This window comes from Muntiacus reevesi, chromosome 3 (genome assembly GCF_963930625.1).
Source record: "Muntiacus reevesi chromosome 3, mMunRee1.1, whole genome shotgun sequence".
NCBI lineage: Eukaryota > Metazoa > Chordata > Mammalia > Artiodactyla > Cervidae > Muntiacus > Muntiacus reevesi.
In genome coordinates this window covers 35,809,476-35,828,114 of record NC_089251.1, presented here as the reverse complement: position 1 = coordinate 35,828,114, position 18,639 = coordinate 35,809,476, and the positions used below count along the sequence as shown (strand labels likewise).

Here is an 18,639-nt window from a genome sequence, read left to right as displayed (position 1 = left end):
CACTTAACGCACAGAATATTTCAATAGTTTGTCTGCCTTTCTTCCTGGCCTCGTTGAACACGCTGTTTGGTAGGAACAGTCATTGAAATGCAATCCTGGGGGAGGCTCACCAATTAAGTTATATGCAGTGTTATGACTCCTGATGGCCATTGTTCGTCCCCCATTTACACAGCCACTATGGGCAAGAACAGACTGAGTTATCAGTAGGTAGCAAAAAGCCCGAGACATAAAAATGGTCTAAAAATGCCACTGAAGACTGAACTCTCTATTATCAATATACTGTTATTACTTCCTAGAAAACCACCAGCTTTCTCAGAACAAATAACTACCACAGACCAAAATGAGGGAGCCTAACACAGGACTATCAGATCCAATAAGTGTAATCTGGGTGTTCAGTTAATACTTCTCTCTCCCTGAATATAAACTGAGGAATTTTGGTCAGGTGTGCTGATCCAAAATGCCTAGTGGGAATTTACTTAATTTTTACCTGTTAAGTGTATATCCTCTAGATTAGTGGCAAGACAGTATTCTTCATATTCAGAATTTAGGCATATGAACTAAATACAAGCTAAAATATGGATTGTTTTACTTTGACTTAAAAAAACATTTTATTTCAAATCTGAAACTTAAATATATCCATATGTTTTAACATCTTAACACGTGAGCTGTTGGCTGAGTGACTTGATCTAGAAATGGAAAAAAATAAAAACATGACTCTTCGGGAGCAGGAATTTAGTTTTTCAATAATAATGGCTCCACACAACCTTCTTAAGTACCATCTGTTAGTTTACAGCACACGTCTTCAGTTCAATCAGATTGGTTTTTCCCTAGCTGACCACTCAGTTCCACCTGGCCCAAACTCAGTGCCCGTTCTTATACTCTCCTGTTACTGTCCTCAGCCATCCTTAATTTTTTTCTGCCTATCCTAATTACATAAGGTCTCTAAGCTCCAAGGGAAATGAAGCTTCTTGAAGAAGCCTTACCTGAGTATTTCAACATCAGCTCTCTTCACTGAACATATCTGTAACTGTGTCAGTCAGTCAGTTCAGTCACTCAGTCCTGTCCGACTCTTTGTGACCCCATGGACTGCAGCACACCAGGCTTCCCTGTCCATCACCAACTCCTGGAGCTTACTCAAACTCATGTCCATCGAGTCGGTGATGCCATCCAAACATCTCATCCTCTGTTGTCCCCTTATCCTCCTGCCTTCAATCTTTCCCAGCATCAGGGACTTTTCCAATGAGTCAGTTCTTCACATTTGGTGGCCAAAGAATTGGAGCTTCAGCTTCAGCATCAGTCCTTCCAATGAATATTCAGGACTGATTTCTTTTAGGATTGACTGGTTTAATCTCCTTGCAGTCCAAGGGACTCTCAAGAGTCTTCTGCAATGTCACAGCTCAAAAGCATCAATTATTTGGTGCTCAGCTTTCTTTATAGTCCAACTCTCACATCCATACATGATTACAGGAAAACCATAGCTTTGACTAGAGGGACCTTTGTTGGCAAAGTAATGTCTCTGCATTTAAAAATGCTGTCCAGGTTGGTCACAGCTTTTCTTCCAAGGAACAAGTGTCTTTTAATTTCATGGCTGCAGTCACCATCTGAAGTGATTTTGGAGCCCAAGAAAATAAAGTCTGTCACTGTTTCCATTATTTCCCCATCAATTTGCCAGGAAGTGATTGTGTAATTCAGCATAATAATTTATACTATATACCACACAACCCAGCACATAATTAAGCAGTCATTTTTTTTTTTTTTTATATATTTCCATGAACACTATTCTTATCTATCCAGGAAGATTATAAACTTCTTAAAGGCAGGGTTTTGCTCAATGGAGTGTTTGACTTCTCACTCCCAACTACTTTAACTTGATTTTAAGTTGCCTCAAATGTGCACACTTGTGCCATCTAATGATGAAGGCAATACTGCATGGTTACAACTCAGTGATGGCTTCCAAACATGTAACAAAACCAATGGTTGGAGGAAATCCTTACTTGATTAAAATCAAAGAAGAATAAAGCTACTATTGTTAAAAATAATATAGCAGCAGTGATAGTAATGAGTATAACTAAATTTTGGTGCATTAAGTTAAAATTTTTAAGTTGTGTGATAAATTTATTAACGCTGTGTAACTAAAAATCAAAACCAAAAACTTTCTCATGGAAAAGCTCTTTTCTAAGTGAGCAACTTCTTTTGGATCTGGGTTAATCTAGTACCAAAAAGAGTTACATAATCACTTACTGAATTGTCCTGTGATTAGAGGTACATATAAAATAAACTTCCCATGGTAGAGACCGATCAGTGTAACACATACAGCGCTGGGAAGATGGCAGTACACTGTGCTTATCTATTCAGACAAAAGAAAACATTCAACCCACCTAATACTGATTTAGTCTTTATTACGTGAAAGACAATACATATCCTTAAGACGGTTATAATCTAGTAAAAATATAAAATCAAGTACAAAAATGATGGAGATCAAGGTACTCAGGAAAAACTTTTCACCATTATTATTACAAGAATAACACATCTGCATCATGTTATATAATGGGTGCTGTATTTCAAGTTAAGTGTGTGTTTCTAAATGTTCTTAGTCTTGGTGAAGTATATTGTAAACAGAGGCTCAGAAACTACTTTCTTTGTTATGCATTTTCTCTTTTTCAGTATTTCCTACTAAGACTTCTTAACCATAACTTCTTGATGTCTTAAACTTCTCACCTGCCTTGTGCTAGCTACTAGGTGTCAGAAACAGTGAATTCAGTTACATGCGTGAGTTAGTATATGTGTTACCAAAGCGAGCACATATGTGTTAGTTAGCAGTAAAGATATTACCTCATGATAATTGTTTTTTTAATTTAATTTTTATTCCATATTAGAGTATAGTTGATTTACAATGTTGTGTTAACTTTAGGTGTGCAGCAAAATAATTTAGTTATACATATATCTGTTCTTCTCCCATATAGGTTGTTACAGATTACTCAGTAGGGTCCCCAATCCTATACATTAGGTCCTTGCTGATTACCTATTTTATATACAGTACTATGTAGATGTTACTGCCAAACTCATAATTTATCCCTCCTCCCACATTTGCCCTTTGGTAATCGTAAGTTTGATTTCAGAGTCTGAGTTTTATTTCTATTTTGTAAATGAGTCAATTTGTATCAATTAAGTCTATCTGATCTAATTTGTCACTTAAGGCCAATGTTTCCTGATTGATTTTGTTTCTAGATGATTCTGTCCATTGATCTAAGTGTGGTGTCGAAGTCCCCACTATTACTGTGTCAGTTTCTCCTTTTATGGCTGTTAGTATTTGCCTTACAGATTGAGGTGCTCTTATGTTGGGTGCATGTATATTAACAGTTGTTTTATCTTCTAGATCATTGATCATTATGTAGTATCCTACTTTGTCTCTTGTAGTAGTCTTTTCTTACTACTTTTCTTATTGTTTTTTCTAACATGAGTACTACTCCTCCAGCTTTCTTTTGAATGCCATTTGCAGGGAATCCCTTTTCCATTCCTTTACTTTCAGTCTGTGTGTGTCCTAGATTGAAGTGGGTCTCTTGTGGACAGCATATATACAGGTCTGATTTTTGTGTCAATTCACCCAGTCTGCTTCTCTTGGTTGAAGCACTTAATCCTTTTACATTTAAAGTAATTATCAATATTTATGTTCTTATTGCCATCCTGTCAATTGTCTGGGGTGTGTTTTTTGCTTTTTTTTTTTTGGTTGTTTTTCTTCCCTTCCTCTTTTGTTTTCCTCTCATGTGATTTGATGGCTATCTTTAGTGTTTTGTTTGTGTTACTTATTGTGTGTGTCTACTGTAGAATTTTGGTTTGCTGTTTCCTTGAGGATTTGATATAGCAGTCTATATGTGTGTGTGTGTATGTGTGTATATCCATACATGGATATACACACATACACACACACACACAAATTAAGTTGCTGGACTCTTAATTTCAAATGCATTTCCAACATCTTTCATTTGTAATTTCCTCTTGTCAGAGTTTCTCGTTTTGATACTACATTTGTGAGTGGATGATTTTGTAGCTTTATTGTATGTCTGCCTTTACTGGTGAGTTTTCTCATTCGTAACTTTGTTTGTAGTTGTGGCCTTTTCTTTTCCATCTAGAGAAGTTCCTTTAGCATTTGCTGCAAAGCTGTTTTGGTGGTGCTGAATTCTCTCAGATTTTAGCCTGTCTATAAAGCTTTTGATCTTTCCATGGACCCTGAACAAGAGTCTTTCTGGTTATAGTATTCTTGGTTGTAGCTTTTGCCCTTTCATCACTTTAATGTATCATGCCACTCCTTTCTGGCCTTCAGAGTTTCTGGTGAACAATCAGTTGATAACCTTATGGGAGATCCCTTTATGCTACTTGTTACTTTTGCCTTGTTGCTTTAATATTTCCTCTTTGTCTTTAATTTTGGTGAATTTGATTATTATTTGTCTTGTGTGTTCATCCTTAGGTTTCTCCTGTATGGGACTCTCTGTATTTCTGGACTCAGGTGACTGTTTCCTTTCCCAGGTTAGGGAAGTTTTCAGTTATTATCTCTTCAAATATTTTCTCAGGCCCTTTCTCTCTTCTTCTGGGACCCCTGGAATGCAAGGTGTGTTTAATGTTGTCCCAGAGGTAACTGATACTGTCCTCATTTCTTTTCATTCTTTTATTCTTTATGCTGTACTGCAGCAGAGGTTTCCACCAATCTGTTTTCCAGCTCACTTATTCTTCTGCCTCCTTTATTCTGATATTGATTCCATCCAGTGTATTTTTTCAGTTAATGTATTGTTCATCTGTTTGTTCTTTAAAGCTTCTGGCTCTTTATTAAACATTTTCATATCCTTTTGGTCTGTGCCTCCATTCTTTTTCTGAGATCTTAGATCATCTTTACTATCAAAACCCTTGAATTCTTTGTCAAATACATTACCTATCTCTAGTTTGCTTACTTATTCTTCTTCTTATTCCTTTCTCTGGAACATATTTTTCTGCCATCTCATTTTGTGTAACTTTCTATGTTCATGGTCTCTGTTTCTTAGGCTGTAGGATTATAATTCTTCTTGGTTCCGGTTTCTGTCCCCCAGTAAGTAAGGCTGGTCCAAGGAGGCTTGTGCATGCTTCCTGGTGGGTAGAGCTGGGTTCCATCCCTCTGGAGGGGAGGGCTGTGTCAAAGGGTGTGTTTACAGACGGCTGTTGGCTCAGGACAACTTTAGGCGCCTGGCCCCTGATTGGTGGGCTGTTCTCACCCTGTTGGTTGTTTGGCCTGAAGCGTTCCATCACTGGAACCCACAGGCTGTTGGGTGAGGCAAGATCTTGGTGCCAAAATGGCAACCCCCAGGAAAGCTCACACTGATGAGAATCCCCTGGGTGTCAACCATCAGTGTCCTTGTCCCCAGAGTGAGCCACAGCCTACCAGTGTCTCCCGCAGGAGGCCCTCCAAGACCCACAGGGAGGTCTGGCCACGTTCTTATGGAGTCATCACTTTGCCCTTGGTCCCTGTGCACACGAAACCATGTCTGTGCCCTCCAAGAGTGGCCTCTGTTTCGCCCAGTCCTGTGGAGCCCCTCTACTCAAGGTCCACTGGCCTCAGAGCCAAGCTGCTCTGCGGGCTCCTCCTCCTGATACCAGACCCACAGGCGGGGGAGTCTGACGCAGGGCTCTCAGTTCTCACTCCTGTGCGGGAACTTCTGTGATATAGTTATCTTCCAGTTTGTGGGTGGCCCATCAGAGGGAAGGGATTTCATCATATCATGAAAGTGCTCCTCCTACCATCTTCTTGTGGCTTCTGTTTTGTCTCTGTGGGTAGAGTATCTTTTTTGGTAGGTTTGAGTCTTTTTTGTTGATGGTTATTCAGCAGTTGTGATTTTGGTGTTTTAGTGAGAAGAGGTAGGTTTGAGTCCTTCTACTCTGCCATCTTGTCTTCAAAGATTTCTTCAGTAATTGGTTTTAATATGTGGTCTCTGGGCTTCCACTGGAATATTTATTTATGATGGCCATTTGTTTAATGCAAGATGCTTTTTCACTTAATTGACTACTAAAAGCAGATCTCAAAGAGATAAGAAAGTTGTGTTGGGCCCTTTTTGAGTATTAGACTGCTTTTCTAAAAGGACACTCTGACTAGATGGTGGTCTTAGAGCCACTTTACCTCTGATTCTTGATGAAACCTATTCTCTCTCTGTTCACTTGACACCTCTTCACCCCCACCAGACTGTGCCTGCTCACCCTGTCATCTCAGGTAGCATCATAACCACTTCAATTTGTGACTACCATGCCTCCATTATCTGGCCATTGAGCCTCTTTTTTCTTTTAAATACTTTCCTTGAAGAAACCAGCCAGCTCACTATTATTACAAAGGTGCTTTAACTGAAATCACACTATAAATATAAGAGGCACCATATTACAGTAGAAGGACCACAGCCTACTCAGTCAGATGAACTATATTCCAATAACTCTGAACTGATTCTTCGCCTCAATTTCTGCTCTAGTTTTGCTCTACAAATTAAATATTGGTTGTTGTGAGGGTTAACTGACTTTACGCATACAAAGCACTTAGCATAATGCCTGGTACTTAGTAAATGTTCAATAAATGTTAGCTACTGTTCTAATTAGATTACTATTATAATTATAGCCATCACATTTCTTGTTTCTATTATTATCATAGTATATAAGACCCATTCTACTTTTCTAACTGAAGTAAAGAGACTCATCAACTGTTTTTAGCTGAAGCAGATGGAGTCATCTGTATTACCCTTTTTTTTTTGACTGGTACATTGAAGGGGGAAGATCAGTTGCCAGTTTGGGCAGGAAAAATTATATACTGTGGTTGTTAACTAGTACTCGGAGTGATGACTAAGTAATACATGTTCCCCAAAGTTATAAATCAGTTTGCTAATAAAATATGTTCCAGATTTTAGAACAGATAGTTCTACAGATATATCCTTATCCACTGTAAAATAATTTCTCCATTATCCTGCCTACAATTAAAATGATCTTTATTAGCAAAAGATGTGTTCCAACAGCATGTTCCATGATGTCAGAAATACTTTAAAAGTAATCATTAAATACTATACAATATCAGACAATTAGAAAATAAAAAACATATTATGGAATGAGAAGGGTGAGCCTAAACTGAATGCCACAGTAAGTGGTACCATGTTTTGAGGAAGAAAAACAAATAGCAGGATCACTGCTTTAGTGTCTTGGGGCTCCCTGTCCTATTCCATAGGCATAAAGAACTGTGATCTCCATGAGTTTCTATGGGTAGATAGTCATAAACAATCTGACCATCAAGCCCATGTTTCCATTTCATTTTAGTTATAACCACAGAATTCCAAAAGCAAGTCAAACTAATAGGGATAACATCTTTAGTTTACTGTATCAATGTGATTTTGGACTTTTTATACATTTCTTCTAACTCATGAGTACTTAGTTGTAAAGATACTTCTTTTGGCAGGGTTCACTAAATGAGGTTATACATTACATCTTAAAGTACATTAAACCCTAAAGGAACAACAGTGATGCCAATTAGGGTGTTTCTGGATAGTTCCTTTTTCATATATATCCACATGTCTATTTATTTGTATGTACATGTGTGTATGAAGATATAACTACTTAAGTATGCAGCTAGAACAAAATGTACAATTGTTTTTTCCCCATAAAAATATCAAAATGTAAACATTTAAATGAGAGTGACATGGTCAATGGAATCAACCTTATCTCTAGATGCCCTTCAATAGACATGGTTCTAGAGGATAGGAGGGGCAGAGGTTACTACGAGCCACAGAGTAGGAAGCAGAAGAATGAGGTTCTATCCATGACCTATGGAAATTTACTAACCACCTTGGATGCCAATTCTGTTTAACAATAAACTGGAGGTAGCAGTACTTCCTTTCTACCAACCAGAATCATTTGTTGCACTGAGTGGAATAATGAACATAAAAATATTTTTTAAGCTATAAATAACTATAGATGATACTCTCAAGACAGTTTTATGACTTTTAAGAAACATTTTAAAATGGAATGATAGACTAACTGTATGTATTATTTTATTATTTTCTATCCCAAAAAAAGAGAAAAAATGTTTTCTTTTGATTCTTTTAAAACATTTTAGTGCATGGAGTCAAGTCAGTATAATAATACACTATTATTCTTATTTCTTGAAATAAAGTATAAAGAAGTGTTTTGTATATTCAAAAGAGCTATATGTGAAGTTCAACAATTTTTGCCACTTACATAAAAAAAGTACATTTTGAGACAGGTGCTTACCTTCTCTTAGACGGTCAACTACAAAAGTAAAGCCTGTAGTTCTTGGATGTAAGACATATTTGTATTTCTGAAGTCCATTCTTTTCAGCAAATTCATTACTTCGAGTCGTGCTATTTTCTAAACAAAACAACAGTAGAAGCCATAAGTAAAGAAAGGAAATAGTACAGAATTTTTTATAAAAATGGCAATTAATTTTTCTGTAATTATTCAATATAACATGCTGAATCAAATGATAGAAATACTTTATTAAATCCCTAACAACAATCCTAGAGTTACCTACTTACTGAGATTTTGAAAATCCTTATAATAAGGTATTAAAGATGTTTTATAACATATTCAAATCCTTAAAATTCTTTCAGAGATTTTATAAAATAGTCAATACACAATGAAAACTGAAATATAAATAAAATAATAAATAACTAAAATTTTCATAAAATAGTCATTACATAATAAAAATTGAAATACTAGAATATAAAGATGAAATAAAACTAAAATAGTAATAAAACATAAGGATCTGTACATCCAGAAGAAATAACCAACAATTTGCCAAATAGATCAACACTGTTTTAACCCAATAATTTGGGGCTTCAGTGCAAAGTGAAGTATCTCCTTGCTCAGGCACACAGCACACTTATACTACTAACTAAAACCACTCCAAGACAGAATGGGCACGTGATTAGCACATCATGCACAAACATCTGAACATGGTTTGGCTGAATATAGTCACCGAGTCAAGTATATGTTCCAACTGTTGGCAAAAACTTTTTCCATTCCATGAGGTAACTTTATAAGTTCCAAGAAGAACCAAGCCCATTATTCAACAATTATATTTGGAAAAAGTAGTGTTCAGAAATTTGGCCTCAGCTGCTGGTGGAGATCATGAAATACTTTCTGATGACAGCAGATGTTAGAACCTGCAATTCTCAGCTGCATCCTGAAATTCAGACCATTCCAAGTCACCAGGGGGTGAAAAAAAAAAAACTATATAAATAAATACTACTTTCTGAGAAGTAAATTTAAGACCATGGAGTTCTCAAAAAAGCATAGATGGATTCCACAACACTAAAACACTCAAAGAACACTCCTGTAAACTGAGTCAAAAAATTAAACAGATCTCTAGCAGGTCAAAAGTAAAAGCCCCAAAACAAGAAAAGGAATAAGCTCCTCTCTCATTCTGGGGGTATTCTGGGCATGGGATGGGACTACAGAACAGTATTTTATAGACAGCTGGAAGGACCTTACATGGGATGGGGAATCCCAGAGTCACCACAAAGATGAGTAGGTAACTATTCTTCAGTTCTCCCTTCCAGCTGGTCATAGACTTGGGGGGATCTGAAGACCAAAACTGAACTCTGATGTAGAATGTGAATACAGGTGGAAGTAGTTCTAAAAGGCATGGGCACGATGTGGAAAGACAGAAATAATCAGACACAGATCAGAGATGCAGATTTTCTCCTGCTTCCCCACTTCATCTGCCCACCCCCAGACACTGTGACTATTAGGACTAATGGACTAGCATCTCACTTTCTCGCCGCAGCCTCCTGTTTCCTTAGCTGGCTCCCTCTAACACTCTAACAGCAGCATGCCCTGCCACTCTGGTGATACTGGCTGCTCAGATGTCCTCAAACCAGCCAATCATGTTCCACCTCAGGTTCTTCCTTCTAGCCAGAATGCCTTCTACTCGAACATCTGCATGATCTTCTTCTTTGTTTATTTAATCTCTACTTAAATGAAAAGTTAAGGGGTCTTTTCTGGAGAAGGAAATGGCGACCCACTCCAGTAATCTTGCCTGGAGAATTTCGTGGACAAAGGTTATAGCAGGCTATAGTCCATGGGGTTGCAATGAGTCAGGCATTACTGAGCAACTATCACTCAAGGGGCCTTCTCAAACCACCTTACTTAAACAGCACCCTATGCCCCCATCTTTTATTACTCTCTCCTTATCTTGCTTTTCCTGTAAGGCATGCATGAATACCTGGCATATTTTTATTATTTTTTTTTATCTGTCTTTCCTCTTAGAATGTAAGCTTCATGAAAGTAGAGATTTTTTGGTATATGAGGCTCTGGGCACTCATATATTTATTAAATGAAGAAGTTTACTAAATATACAAGGGTGCTGAACTGCATGTAACATTATAGTTGTTAAATACCAAGAAAAGCTTTCCTTTCCAAACCAGGAAAACAAAACACAAAATCATAGTATACCAATTGTGATGGTTAATTTTGTGTGGCAAATCGGCTAGGGCAAAGGACCCAGATATTGGTCAAACATTATTTCAGCTGTATCTGTGAAGGTGTTTCTGATGAGATTAATATTTAAACCAGTAGACTTTGCATTATGTGAGTGGGCTTCATCTACTCACTTAAGGGCTTGAAGGCCTGAAGAGAAAAGGACTAATCTCCTTAAACAAGGGCTTCCCTGGTAGCTCAGGTGGGTAAAGAATCTGCCTGCAATGCAGGAGACCCTGGTTCAATTCCTGGATTGGGAAGATCCACTGGAGGAGGGAAAGAGTAACAACTCCAGTATTCTTGGGCTTCCCTGATGGCTCAGCTGGTAAAGAATCTGTCTGCAATATGAGAGACCTGGGTTCGATCCCTGGGTTGGGACAGCTACCCACTTATTCTGGCCTGGAGAATTCCATGGACTATATACATGGACTGTATAGTCTATGGGGTCACAAAGAGTCAGACATGACTCAGCGACTTTCACTCCTCAAACCAAAAAAAAAAAAAAAAAGAGTTCTGTCAGCAGACTGCCTTTGGACTCAAACTGCACCTCTCCCCTAGTCTCCACCTGTGAACATACCCTATATATTTTTAATTCACCACCCTCCAAAATCATGTGAGCCAATTCCTAATTTGACCCACCCATTCTCTCTTTCCCTCTCTTTCTACACACATACACACACACACACAGAGGTGGTTCTATTTTTCTGAACAACCATGACTAACAGTGTGTGATATTACAATATAACATTAAGTACAAAAAGTATATATTTCCCAAAATGAACTTGTGTAGTACTGTGTATATTACTTGCATAAGCAAAAAAAAAAAAAAAAGTTTATAAACAATGATAACACATGAAAATAGAATATATTTAAAGTTACATTTAAATGCACTAATTTTAAAATGTGCAAACAATTTGGATTCAGAATCTAAAGAGGATCATAAAACATTCTCTTTGGGCTTAAAAACCCAAGTTTAAAGTTAATCATGGAAAAAAACATAAAGGTGTAAAAAGCACCTTTAACAAATACTTTTTCACACCAAAGGTAATTTGCTAGCCTACTTGGGGGAAAAAAAAAGAAAATCATATCCCAACTCAAAACTATTTGTAAAATATTGCTAAAAAAATTGTTTTTAAGCTTTAAGATCAGTTTGTTTCCTCTATCTGGCAAATACTGTTTTGACTTTAAAAACATGCAACTATATCATGGAATAATGAGTATTCTGGACCCTGAAGATACTCAACTATATGTTAAGTTCAACACTTAAAAACGATATTTGAGAAAAAATAGAGTGAAAAAAGTTTAAAATATCTACTTTATAACTTCTGAACATCTAATGTATGAATATTTTTATACTGATATACCAAAGTAACAGCAACCCATGAGCTTTTATCCAATTACTTTTTAATAACTAAATAAATTCCAAAGTTGCCACTCTTTGGTGTACATTTTGGCGTTCACAAATATAAATCTATCATTTCTGTAAATGACTTTCTATACTCTAATACAGCTGATTTCAGTACCCAAATTTAACTATTACACATTCTAAATATTAAAAAATGTAAATATGGCAGTCTATCCATTAAAATTTCCCAATGATAATTCAGCTCTGGGAATCAATAAACTTAACAACTTACAATATAATTTCAAAGTTAAACAATATGCAGCCAATATTATGTTCAGTATTACCCTCTGTGATCTAACTACTACTAGAATTTTAACTATAAAAATCAAACATGCTAATATATAATTAGTTATATAATATAAACATATATAATATATATTAGTTATATAAACATACTAAGTATATAATTTAATATATAACACTAATATATAAAAACACTATTTCTTGGAGTTGCCAATTATAAATTCTATGGGTTAAACACCAAGAGTTCTGGGTTCTGATGTGCCACTGATTAACTGAATGACTCCAGGGATGGGACATTAATCTCGCTGGTGTTCAGTTGCCTGAGGACCAAGAAGTTCAGACTAGATAGCTGATTTCAGAGTGCCTTCATGTTGTGAAGTTCTGTGATCCAAGCCCAGGTCATCTTACCTGTGAGATCAGTCCCTTCAGGGAACAGAAGGAGTTGAAGTGGTTCACGGATATCACAAAAATAATCAATCATGTCTTCAAAATGGCTCTTGTCATCCTTCCATTTCCTATGAATGAAGATATAGGCAGCAGACTGCATAGCCCAACCTAGAATCAATTTAACAAGTATTTACATATAATTTTAACCAATAACCACATTTCAAAAATATATTTTAGAGTTTTGGGGTTTTACTATAAATTACTTTCATAATGAGCATCTCATGACATACCTTAAATTCAGCACTGACCTTGGAATAAATAACAGATACACCAGAGGATATTCTTAAAGGAGTTAGCTAAATTCTAAGATTTTCAAAATTCTCCAAAACCTCTTTTCAAGCCAAACCTAGCTATTAAAATACAAAGAACTGCCTTAATATTTACTAGTAACTCATCCAAAATTAAATCCCAAATTAAACAGACATTTTAACCAAGTTACTATGTGTTATCAGGCTTACAAAAGCAATAAGCAAAGAATCTGTTCTCAAGCCATGTGTACAAAGTCTTTAGTATTTCCCTTTCTGTACTACTCAATCTCTAAATCCCATTGATACTTTCAGTGTGACTTCTTATTTTTAAATGCAATGGCCACTAAACACATTACTCACATTCCCTTTCTCTATGGCAAATTCAACCTTGCTACTGAAGAGGCAGTCCTAGACAAGCCAGGTTTCTCCCAGCTGGAATTCCTCCCTGGTCAGAAATGACTAGAATTACTCTGGTAAATGCCAAAGCCTTTGACTGTGTGGTTTACAACAAACTGTGGAAAATTATGAAAGAAATGGGAATACCAGACCACCTGACCTGCTTCTTGAGAAATCTGTATGCAGGTCAGGAAGCAATAGTTACTGGACATGGAACAACAGACTGGTTCCAGATTGGGAAAGGAGTACGTCAAGGCTGTATATTGTCACCCTGCTTATTTAACTTATATGCAAAGTACATCATGAGAAATGCTCAGCTGGATGAAACACAAGCTGGAATCAAGATTGCTGGGAGAAATATCAATAACCTCAGATATGCAGATGACACTACCCTTATGGCAGCAAGTGAGGAACTAAAGAGCCTCTTGATGAAAGTGAAAGAGGTGAGTGAAAAAGCTGTCTTAAAACTCAACATTCAGAAAACTAAGATCATGGCATCTGGTCCCATAACCTCATGGCAAATAGATGGGGAAACAGTGGAAAGAGTGACAGACTTTATTTTTGGGGGCTCCAAAGTCACTGCAGATGGTGATTGCAGCCATGAAATTAACAGACACTTACTCCTTGGAAGGAAAGTTATGACCAACCTAGACAGCATATTAAAAAGCAGAGATATTAATTTGCCAACAAAGGTCCATCTAGTCAAGGCTATGGTTTTTCCAGTAGTCATGTACGGATGTGAGAGTTGGACTATAAAGAAAGCTGAGCACCAAAGAATTGATGCTTTTGAACTGTGTGTGGTGTTCGAGAAGACTCTTGAGAGTCCCTTGGACTGGGGGGAGATCCAACCAGCTCATTCTAACGGAAATCAGACCTGAATATTCATTGGAAGGCCTGATGTTGAAGCTGAAACTCCAATACTTTGGCCACCTGATGTGAAGAACTGACTCATGTGAAAAGACCCTGATGCTAGGAAAGACTGAAGGCAGGAGGAGAAGGGGATGACAGAGGATGAGATGGTTGGATGGCATCACCGACTCAATAATGAACATGAGTTTGGGTAAACTCCAGGAGTTGGTGATGGACAGGGAAGCCTGGTGTGCTGCAGTCCATGGGGTCGCAAAGAATCAGACACAACTGAGCGACTGAACTGTACTGAACTGTGGTAAATATACCTGACTTAAGGCAGATAAACAATAGTCTTATCTGACAGTCCATGAAGCATGAAAACCCTGGGCCATGCACAGTAACTATCTGGCCAGTCAATGTTTTCTCTCAGAAATTTTACCTGGGACCATGGAGAAAACAAGTTGGTATATAAGACAAACAGAGGACAAAAAAGCAGATAATAGAGACAGTAGTGCCTGAGGCAAAATAAAGGGGGCGCACTATAGTGAAGACCTAAACAACTTCTGCTATTGAGGCCCCTAAAACTGACTGTGATCCAGAACAAAAGGCAGTTTTCAACAAGGGCTGGTCAGTCTTTGGTTTCTCCTCTTGAATATCCACAAGACTCCATCTCCCTTACTGTGTATCTTTACAATATATGTATTTTTACAATATGCTTTTCTTATTTCAGCTAGAGGGGATGAGTGGTAGTTTCTTGCAATCAAACACAACTAAGACAATAGTTATTGTCATTAGGTAGATACTGTAGGACTCTGAAAACATATAGAACTATCATTACATCAATTAATCAATGATTTAAAAGACTGTAGGGTTTTATTTGAGTTTTTGGACTTTACTTGGTTATTTAGTAAAGTTGTAGGACTTTATTTGGACTTTTTTTTTTGGTTATTTCATGGCTGAAGTCACTGTCCGCAGTGATTTTGGAGCCCAAGAAAATAAACACTGTCACTGTTTCCATTGTTTCCCCATCTATTTGCCATGAAGTCATGGGGCCAGATGTCATTATCTTAGTTTTTTGAATGTTAAGTTTTAAGCCAGCTTTTTCACTCTCCTCTTTCAATCTCATCAAGAGTCTCTTAAGTTCCTCTTTACTTTCTGCCATTAGAGTGGTACCAATGGTGGTATCAACTTCTGCATATCTGAAGTTGAAGATATTTCTCCCAGCAATCTTGATTTCAGCTTGTGAGTCATTGAGCCCCACATTTCACATGATGTACTCTGCATAGGAGTTAAATATGCAGGGTGACAGCATACATACGCCTTGTCATATGTCTTTCCCAATTTTGAACCAGTCTACTGTTCCACATCTGGTTCCACTGTTGCTTCTTGACCTGCATACAGGTTTCTCAGGAGGCAGGTGTGGTGGTGTCTTCAAAAATTTCCTACAGTTTGTTGTGATCCACACAGTCAAAGGCGTTAGTATAGTCAATGAAGCAGAAGTAGATGTCTATCTGGAATTCTCCTGCTTTTCTTATGATCCAACGAATGTTGGCCATTTGATCTCTGGTTCCTCTATCTTTTCTAAATCCAACTTGTATATTTGGAAGTTCTTGGTTCACATACTGCTGAAGCCTAGCTTGAAGGATTTTGACCATGTTATTTGGTTTGAGTAAGTACAAACTGGGGCTTCCCTGATAGCTCAGCTGGTAAAGAACTGCCTGCAATGCAGGAGTCCCCAGTTCGATTCCTGGGTCAGGAAGTTCCCTCAGAGAAGGGATAGGCTACCAACTCCAGTATTTGTAGGCTTCCTCTGGTGTCTCAGATGGTAAAGAATCCACCTGCAATGTGGGATCCCTGGGTTGGGAAGATCCCCTGGAGGAGGGCATGGCAACTAACTCTATTTTCTTGCCTGGAGAATCCCCATGGACAGAGGACCCTGGTGGGGGTTCTCAAAGAGTTGGACATGACGGAGTGACTAAGCAAAAACAAGTTCAAACTAGAATACTATATTCTACAAATATAAATAAGTTTAGCATAGGTCTTGCTGACACATGTTCAACTGCTGCTTACCCACTATATTTATTGTCAGTGATAGACACCTGATAGACACCTGCATGTCTCTCCTCTTTCACCTGAAGACACCTACACCCACAGTGCAGTCTGTAGGCTTTGTGTGACTCTGGAGTGAGACTGTGCGGGTTAGAATCAGGGAGCCACCACAAACCAGCTGATCAGCCTTAAGTCATTGTCCATCACTGATCCCAAATGTAATAATAAGCATAATGCCACAATAGTATTTTACCTAATAGGAATTGTAAGAAATAAACAAGATTATTTAGCACAAGGTATTCAATAAGTAATCACTATTATCATTATTATGATTAAGTTACAATAATACCAAGGATACTGCATCAAGGAACATAAAAATGTAACAAAAAATTTTCCCATTCACAATTGCTCACCCCTCTTCAAGTAACTTGGAAATTATAAACTCTACTATTTTAAAGGTCATGCTTTACTTTATTTTTCTATTTCTAACATTTAAATTTAAATAACTTCACTCTTCTATTTCTAACAAACTTTAAATAACTGTCAACATTGAGTTAATAATCAATCTTCCCCTAAACAAAAAAGTATGCTTTGCTCTTGTTCCTCTTCCAAAATGTGAACAAATCACCCAATAGTTCCCCCAAGTTGCCATTATTATTACTACTACTATTCCTTTTGTGTCACAGGAATATTTCTAAATATTTAGATTTGACTCAGTAAGTCTGTTGGATTCTCTTATAATTTGTTTCTTATATCTCACATCCTTCTGTTAGTCCTCCTTAAGGAATTTCTGCCAAAAAATGTTTGACTCTTCATATTTCTGAAATGTAATTTTCGTTGTTCTCAATTTTGGAGGCTAGTTTTGCTTAGAACAGAACTTGAGACTTCCAAGTAATCGTCCCCTCAAAATTTCAAAGCTATTTTGCCCACAGTCTTCTGTAACTTGATACAGCTAATAAGAAGTCTGATATCAATCTGATTTCTGTACATAACCTAATTTCCCCCCCTCTGGAAGCTTTACTGATTTTCTCTGTATCCCTGGTTTTGTGAAACTTTACCAGTATGAATGTAGGTATGCAACTTTTTCACTAATTCTGCTTAGCAGTTAGTATACTTTTCTAATATGAATTTCTTTAAAGCTGGGAATAATCCTTCCAATATTTAAGAAAATACTATTTTTTTCTCTTCTTCATTCCTTCAGACTTTCTATTTGGAACGTCTCTTAGATAGATGTTAAAACTTCTGGATTTTTCCTTTCATAATTTTCATCTCCTATCATTTGGTTAAGAAAAATCTTTTAGCTTGGTCACCTGACTCATTAATTTTTTTCTTCAGTGGTGTCTGGTCTACTAATTGATCATTTCAGCAAGCAACTCTTTAATTTTCAAAATTTACATCTGGTTCTTTATCACAGAAGCCAATTTTTTAAGGACAAAGAGTAAAAACTATAATAAGCTATGACACATACAGACAGGAGTAGTTTTAATAAAAATGTTGATTGAATGGTTACTATGTGCCTAGTACTCTTTGAAGCATTTTTCATTAATTAATTTATTTAATTATCAAGACAACTATATAAATTAGGTAAAATTATGCTGATTTTATGGATGAGGAAACTAAGGTACACTGAGACTCAAAGAATTAGTATGTGGTAAAACCAGGTTTCAAATGCAGGCAGTCTGGCTCCAAAGCTGATGTTTTTAGCCACTGTACTAAACATAAACAGCCTCTTTGTAATATGTACTTGAATCTCTCTAAGGGTATTAGTTAAACACAGTTGATGTTCTCCTCAGAGAAATACCTGTTCTTCAGAGAGTCTATTCATAGACTTTCTTTAAAGCTGTGTATTTCCCTCAAATGTGAATTCTGCATTGTCTTCATAGTTGTTCTACACTGAACATACTGACAGGTTGAGTGTATTTCTCCATTCCAAGTGAGACAGCTGTTGCTCCCTTGGGGGAAGGGAGCAATAGGAAGACCCATGGGACTCTGTCATAAAACTTTTCTAATATTTTATGTATGTTTCAGAAATCCCAGAAAGGCAAGTAAAATGACTGAATCAGTCAGCTTCTTAGAACTCTCCTTTGAAGATATGATGATTCATTGTGCTTTGCTTTCTCATGTTCCATTTATACATCACTAATGCTTTTCAATCTTTTTTATTCTCTTCAATTTAAATGTTCTCTCTTTCATAAAAATCACAGGAAGACCTTGTAAGTCTTTTCCTCCCCATTTCATTGCCAACGTTACATGTTATTCATGTTTAAAGCAACAGCCCTATTTTTCTTAAAAAGCAATATCCAGATTTTTCTTAGCAGTTCTCTTAATAGTCTTGAGGTCATCATATATTTATTTCATAATTTTATGGACTGATAAATGACAGTGCAACTGATCATGTAATTTGGAATTAGTCTATATAATCTGCCTGTTTCATACTTTTTCCATTGGAGGACATTTTGTCTTATCACTTGAATTTCTCAGACAAGGATGGAGAGTCTAGTAGGTTATAAAGAT

The 18,639-nt window shown here is 36.9% G+C and overlaps 1 protein-coding gene across 6 annotated transcripts in view; it reads right to left on the bottom strand.

Moving 5' to 3' along the window:
- The window catches only part of LCLAT1 (lysocardiolipin acyltransferase 1), a 184,643-nt gene that overhangs the window by 67,436 nt on the left and 98,568 nt on the right, over positions 1-18,639 (bottom strand). For all 6 annotated transcript variants that reach the window (XM_065928948.1, XM_065928950.1, XM_065928949.1 and 3 more), the window contains 2 exons: positions 12,545-12,691; positions 8,260-8,376 (listed from right to left, as the gene is read on the bottom strand). In XM_065928948.1, coding sequence (XP_065785020.1) covers positions 8,260-8,376; positions 12,545-12,691 — 264 coding nt within the window. The remainder of the gene's footprint in view (positions 1-8,259; positions 8,377-12,544; positions 12,692-18,639) is intronic.